Consider the following 7,866-nt stretch of genomic DNA (forward strand, 5'->3'; position numbering starts at 1 on the left):
TCATGTTATTTAAAAAATCATAACTCCATAACGGGGCGTCGTATCCAAAACATTTTTCCAGGAAAATGTTCTTAAAAGACCAGTCTACACCACTATATGAGTGAAAAAAAATTGAAAAATTGTTTTGACCTCTGAAATCAAGATTGAAAAAGAAAAGCCTATCTTAGTACTACTGAGATAGGCTTTTATTTTTCAATCTTGATTTCAGAGGTCAAAAAAATTTTTCAATTTTTTTCAGGCATATAGGGTGTAGACTAGTCTTTTAAGAACATTTTGCTGGCTTTTTTTTTTTTTGATACAACGCCCCGTTATGGAGTTATGATTTTTTAAATAACATGATGTCAGAAAATCAGCCCAAAAGCTTATCTTATTTCTGTTGGTTACGCACCGCTGATTCGCAATGTTTGTCATCACTTCATGATGTCTACCGATTTGTGAAAAAGGCCTATTGAGATTGATGTATAATTTCAGTAACTATTTTACAGTATCCTTCAAATTCCACAGTAAATTCCTGTAGCACCGAGTGCAAGATATGGGTTGCTCAAAATTGCAGGTACAGTATAATAACAGCTTTAGAATTTCAAACTAACTGGACAGGGAGAAAATTTATGGGCAATTTTCTTGGGTTTTACAATTTTTCAGTAATTTGACAAGAATGTGGTTTACAATGTAGCCAAAGGTCCTGATGGATAAATCATTGTCATGGATGTTAGACAAGGTGTAGAATATCATTATGGGTTTAGCTTGGTCTATAGTGTCATTTTCTATAATTATCCATAAAGGCAAAGTTCTGTAGAACTTGTAAACACTGCAGCTACTCATCATTGTCAGTGCTGCATACCAGTGCTGCACCTGTAACCAGCATGACAAATGAATTTGCACTAGATCTAATCACTAAAAATAATCACTATGTATCAGTGATTTTAGGTTTTGGTTTATGAAACACAAACTGGCTGTCAATAACTTTAAAACGTTCTGTCTATCATTAGCTAAAAAATTAAAAATACAATTCTATTCTATATTTGAATTTCCTAATTTTAATAAGTTATTAACTAACAATTAAAAATTGAATAAAAAAAATTCACTCTCAATTATAATAAACAGTTTAATTGCTGTAAACGTGTGCATAAACTCTTAAATTTGCTAGCAATCAATTTAAGGATTTTTAAAGTAAAATGTCTGTTAAATCAGCAAAATGGGTTTTTTTTTTATATTTGTTTCTGTTTGGAAGGTTGAACTCTTAAATTTGCTAGCAATCAATTTAAGGATTTTTAAAGTAAAATGTCTGTAAAATCAGCAAAATGTTTTTTTTTTAAATTTGTTTCTGTTTGGAATTTGATAACTTATTTGATCCTTTATGATCTTGAGCTATTCAAATTTTTTAAATTAATTTTTTAGTTTTGAGGCAGTGTGTCTTTAAATATCATCAGTCCATATAAATTTGTCTCAGGAGACCAAGGAGTATAATCTAAATCTCAAAGAATCAAGGTATATGATCATATGCTATATTGAGTAAGGACTAAATGTTTGTGCCGATTTACCGTCCAGATGCGTGCACATCAAGAAATATATCGTAGCACCATTCTTTTAAATGTCTTGCTGCTATTGGCATATTTTGAGTTCATATATATGTGTATTAAAATATCATAAAAAACAATTTTACAATAACACGAGTCTACAAAATTTTGGATGAGGACTTGTCACGCTACGTAAATAACACATGTGAGAATTCATTATTTAAATTAAGTTTGTACGGTACGGTGAAAGGAGCAGCAGAGTACTCAGTAGTAGGTAAGTGGAACGTACCACTTCAGTGAGTGCAGCTGATACAAACGTGTGTATGTTCACTAAATATAATGGAATAAAATATTTTATATTATAAAGTGACCATGTTAATCACTAAAATCAAATCAAATATACTTTTATTTTCCATACAATAAAGTAGTACCATATACAATAAGAATGCAAAAGAAAAAGTAAGTCAATGTGACAAATAAGGAATGTCTACAAACTACATTCATCACAACATTTTAGCATGTATTGTATAATCTCTTTTTTACCACATTCTTTACCAGTAGGCATAATATCTAAGTACCTGCTTTAACGTTATAAACAAAATTATTATTGGCTCAATGTTCTTAATTTAAAAAGTAATTTGACTTTCTTCCTAAAATTACAGTTAAAGAAGAAGAAGTATTCAATATTTAATGCTTTAGAATATCCTGTTATGGCAATACTTGCAGCATTTGGCCGACTGGGCTTCACAAAATGATTATTTTCTGGGTGGATCCATGTGTGGGGAGGGCAATGGTCATCGATGTCTGGTCCTCCCACCACCCTTAACATGTTAGAGCAGGAGCGAATTTAGGGGGAACCACTCGGCCCTAACATCTCCCGGAAATCGGGAAAACCTTCTGCACTCCAGCAAGCAAGCAAGAAACTCCAAAAATAACCCTTATCCTGCAAATTCATGATATTTGTATATTCTAAATATTTTATTATCAATTGTCAATCAATCAATCATAATCTTTATTCACGAAATATATGATATACAACATAAAATCTTGTTCAACAATGGTGTTCTTCCATGAGTTCCTGATGAATAAAAGAAATGCATATCAATACAAAATAAATCTAAATATAAGAAACAGTTTTATATACAATTAGACTTTCTAAATAAAAACAATTATAAAAATACATCACTTGGGTTACCTGTTATATAGTGGCAGCTCATTAAAATCAATATTGTACTTATTCCAGGTTATGCCCCCCTCCCCCTATAGGAAAGACTATGTTTTTCTTATATTCAATATGTGGCCTCAGAACATAAAGGTTTGTATTGCAATGCCTAAAATTATAATTGAAATTATTTAGTTTAACTAGATTTGATAGATAGGGGGGGTACACGTCCCGTCATAATTTTATATATTAACATGCAACATTCATACTCATCCTTAATTGGAAGGTAACCAATTTACACTTTATTAGTGCATCTTTACTTGGCGTACACTGAAGATCAGTGGAGCATTCAAAGGGAGGGGGGAAAGAACAAAATGGATCTTCCAAAACGTCTTGAGACTTTTCGGGCGTCTAGAAAACAAAAATTTCGTGGGGGCATACCGGGGACACTTCCCGGACCCCTAGGGTTGGTGTTACCTAGATTGGCCCACTTTCACCCCCCATCACCCCTTTTGACATCTTTGGATCTGCCACTATAGAGTGCTTTATAGCTGGCAAAAAAGTGTAGTCAGCAGCTTTTTTCTTCTTTAGGGGTGGGGAGGGTCATTCATGAGAATAATGTTTAGGCTAATATTGTTGACTTTTAAGTCACTCAAATGATGGGAGGGTGACAAGACAAAAGGTGGTTCCCCAAGTCATTTAAACTTATTTCATTCATTCTTTCATTAAAACTTACTTCATTCATCATGCAAATAATCTGGACCCGCCCCAGTACCTCGCAGCCTTGCTAAGGCCGCCAAAGGCACAATATGATTTAGTGGGGGAAGTATGTATTCCACAGAAAAGTTTTGTTGGTATATGTTCGGAATGTATTTTTCTGACATAGAAACATTTAAAAAGGAACCTTTTTTAATTTTTAGGTTTTCAACTTAATATCTGCCTCATAATAATTGTGATAACAAATTTTTTTTGGAAACTTTGCTATTGGCCTAAGTTTCCATGAAACATGCAGCACATAGCAATCATTACACATTCTGTGATTATAAATGGAAACACTAGGCTAGTGGGCATTAGTGAAATTATTTTACTTACCAAAATAATGTAACAGCCACATATATATTGTATGTGCTTATTATGAAGTGGTCCTATTGCACCACTTTACACATTCTGTTATACATTTATCAAATTTCAAAGCAGAAACTCTCTTGGTTAAGCAAGACTTTTTCATACCTTGTTTAGGGAACCCTCCTTCCGCAAATAATTATGACTTCGAATAAAAACAAAATTCTGTTTTTGGCCATTTACCATCAGCACAAAAATGGAAATTCCAGAAAACAAGAAATTTTTATTTTTATTACACCCGCCTCTGCCTTGAAATCTTAAAAAATATGATATGTATAAAATATTTCTTCCTAATTATATAATTTGAAAGCATTTTTAAATGATGGTTAAAACCATCTTATTACTACACTGTTTACATTCACTATAAAATTGTTTTTTTTAAATTTTCATTTCTGTCTGGATGTTTTTGCTAAATAAGAAAATATAATTTTTAGAATTTTTTTCTGCCCTCCTCTGATGATCTTTAATAATTTTTATTAAGTATTATTAAGTTCACGAAACAAGGTATAGAACAAATCTTGCCTTACCTGCTACCATAATCAGGAATATTACTGTACTGTTACATGCGGTGAGCAATGTTTTTTGTCTGGCACTTTTAATGACAAAACTGGTCCAGTGGACTACTGTCCAAAGCTATTGGTACAGGTTTTTGACACCCACAAAGTAGCCTTTTTATATTGTAGAAGGGTACATATTCTAATCCCCATTCTGCAGTTCATGTTTACAGTCACTAATATTTGAGTGTAAAAAACTACTATGCCACTGTATTTAAATTCTTTTATTTATGTTTACAGTCACTAACATTTCAGTGTAAAAAACTACTATGCCACCAGGGAGAAATACCACTGTATTCAAATTCTTTTATTTCAATACTTTAACTGGCAGTTATAACTAATTATAAGAAGTTTACAGTAAGTTTTAAATTCACATAAAGACTAAAGACAAATCATGATTGAGTATTCTTGTTTATTTCAGGAATGAATGAATGAAAAAGACTGAAGCACTATAGCTGTACAAATGACAATGAACATGGAAACAAGTAAAAGTAATAAACTAAAAAGACATTTCAATATTCTGTCATCCTCCTTTTAGAATCAAGATATTCTACAATACTTTTTCTTGTTTCCAAAAGTTGTAATATTATTAATATATTTTATTTTTATTTACTTTATAGAAGCAACTTTTGCAGATTTTAAGTTGTTTGTGTCAAATTGGTATGATGAACACATACCCATCAATATGCTGAAAGTATTATTCAAGGACCATGTAGAAAATACTTTTGCATTACATATTTCTTCTAAGACAATAACCTTAATGAATATGCTGATAACATCTGGAAGTTTGAGTCCAACAGACCTGACTCTCCTCTATGATACTATTAAGGCAACAAAGCAATTTGGTCTGGAACAAGAAATTCAAAATGAAATGCCATCATTCCAAATTGCCAAAAATATCAGGGATAACGTAATTACAAAATTCACAGTGCATCGGCAAAGACTTGTAAAGCTGGGAATGGCGCTCACTCCAAGTGATGTACAAAAGATCAGTGATCTGTGTGAAGTAAAACATACAGATAGCTGGAGTTTGATTATGGATCTAGAACACAACATGGTCATTTGTGAAGAGAACATGACAGCATTCATTGAAAAGTTGAAGAAACATAAACTCTACCAAGCTGTGAAAGCTCTAACAGAAGGTATTTCTTTACTTTATTTTAAATTTAATGAATGTTGATGAATATATATTGATGAATGTTGATGGAATTCACTTCAATTTATTGTAACTGAAAAACTTAGTGCAACTACTGGAAATGCTTTGAAACCAAAGGATGAAACAGAAGATAACATTTTAATAAAAACTAATTTCAGATTTATTACATCACAAATCTCCTGGCATGTTAAATCTTATCTGACTCTATTTAGTGTTCTCCATTATTGGACTAATTAGCATGCTGGATCAGAAGAGATTATTTTATGATTATATTTTATAAAAATTTCTAAAAACAAGTTTTTTTGTGTGTGATTTGCAAATTAATTTTAAAAGCTAGACCCGAAATGCCTTTATTATGTAATGTCCAGGCTGCTGAACACCCGCAGCAAGGTGTCACAAAACATCCAATTTACAAAATTTCTGCCACCATGAAATATTAAGATTAAAAATTACCTTTCAGTACTTACTGCACTTGCCTAAAATTTAAAACTGAACTTAAAATCTAAATCAATAGCTAACATAGTAAACAGAAATGGAATACAAAATAAAGGAGGTGCAAGGTTATTTATAAACTTTACATAGTGATGGCCTCATTTCTGAGCAGCCTTTGGCCTAAGTTCATCCATTTATTTATTGGGGGAGCTTGCGAGTTGATTTTAGCTGTTTGGTTTTGAATAAAACCAATGGTATGACTTGCTTTGATTTTATTTGTTTTCCAACATTACAAAAAATCACTAAGATAAAATCACAAAAAAACATTGCACATTAAAACATATGAAATAAGGATAACCCATAAAGTTGAAAAGAAACAACCTGATTGCCAATGTTGTTCAATGCAAAAAACATGACATGATAAAATAAATAGATATTATATGCAAAATATAATATATTTAAAAAAAGTTGTAGGTAGATTTGTAATATTGCATCAAGAGTGATGTTGAGGGAGGAGTTAGATTGGATTTATTCGGTGTAAACACCAAGGATAGCCCACGAAAGTCTAGAAGAAGACTTATTTCCAGTGGGGTCCTTCTGGTGGTGATTGGACAGTACACCAGGAGACAATCCCCTACTCTTTTCCGAAGAGTGTACTGCGTTCTTTAACGTGCACATGGGCCATAATGCATACGGGACCAACGGCTTAAACGTCTCATCCGAAAGACGGTGCGCTATTGTAACTTGTATTTCAGCCCTCCATCTGAAACACCAGGAGAGGAAGTGATGGGAATTGAACCGGGGACCTAGAGATCTCCACGGTTCAGCTTACACACAGCGGCTACCACCAGATTAGCCGACTGAGCTAGCTGCTCAGTCTTGTACGTAGTTCAGCACAATGATACTATGATTATTCTCCCACGTTTGTGTAGGCCCAAGAATATGCAATTTTAATTCAAAGCAGAAGGCTCAAACCTCCAACCTCAGAGTTGAAAACTCGAATCCAACCACCCCACACCCATGATATTAAATTCCTTTTGAGTACACTCATTTAAATTGTCAAAGTATAACTATACAATATTACTAAAAATTATTGTAAATAATAGATGTTTAATTTCAGACATTCCAACTCCAAAGCCATCTTCAAACACAAAACAACCAAGAGGTAAGATAATTAATTTTTACATTGGTGTCTATTATAATATTATCATGCATCATGCTATATAAATGTTAATATTATGATAGTTCACCAAAAAAAAATTTTTTTTTTTAGTTATATTTTTAGTTAATTATTTTTTACTTCTGTTCATTTGTCATTGTTAAAGGACAGCTTAGACAAGCTTCATCCTTTTTTGTGTTGTTGAATAAATTTTATATTGAATTGAAATATTATTATTATTATTATTATTATTATTATTATTATTATTATTGTTATTATTATTATTATTATTATTATGTTATTTGTTACTCTGTTCTATGTAGTAACTCTACAACTACTACTACTGCTGTAAACACTGCCACTACCATTCATGCTATTATTCACGGTTGACATTGAGGGATGGTTCAAGATAGGGTGTGAACAAATTCCCTTTCAATTTAGAATATTTTGTAGAAGTCTTTTTATAGTAAAAATAATTTTAAGAAGCCATAAATTATCCTATCTTGATAGCCTGTAGAATGCTGCTTTTGTGTAATTGTTCCTTCTTGTTTGCAAGAATTAGAATAGTTTAAACATTTTTTTTAATGATATATATTTGTATTAAAATAATCACATATAAGTTGGGCATTTACAGTACTGTGTAAAGGTCTTCTATGTCTAAAGCTTTGTCTACACTAGCAAATTTTATGTGACAAGAAAATTTGATGTGCCCATATATGGGTACGATGACGTCATATCACATATTATCAAATTGTATCAAAAAA

General features: G+C 31.9%; 1 protein-coding gene across 1 annotated transcript; it reads left to right on the plus strand.

Annotated features, from left to right (window-relative positions):
- Positions 1-505: 505 nt before the first annotated feature.
- Positions 506-7,669, plus strand: LOC117120272. The gene is made up of 5 exons (XM_033265284.1): positions 506-553; positions 4,777-4,846; positions 4,976-5,497; positions 7,064-7,108; positions 7,659-7,669. The coding sequence occupies exons 2-5, from the start codon at positions 4,819-4,821 to the stop codon at positions 7,667-7,669; spliced, it is 606 nt and encodes a 201-aa protein (XP_033121175.1). The 5' UTR covers positions 506-553; positions 4,777-4,818.
- Positions 7,670-7,866: the final 197 nt, after the last annotated feature.

Source organism: Anneissia japonica, unplaced genomic scaffold (genome assembly GCF_011630105.1).
Source record: "Anneissia japonica isolate Jap-2015-1 unplaced genomic scaffold, ASM1163010v1 scaffold287898_len83438_cov111, whole genome shotgun sequence".
Classification (NCBI taxonomy): domain Eukaryota; kingdom Metazoa; phylum Echinodermata; class Crinoidea; order Comatulida; family Comatulidae; genus Anneissia; species Anneissia japonica.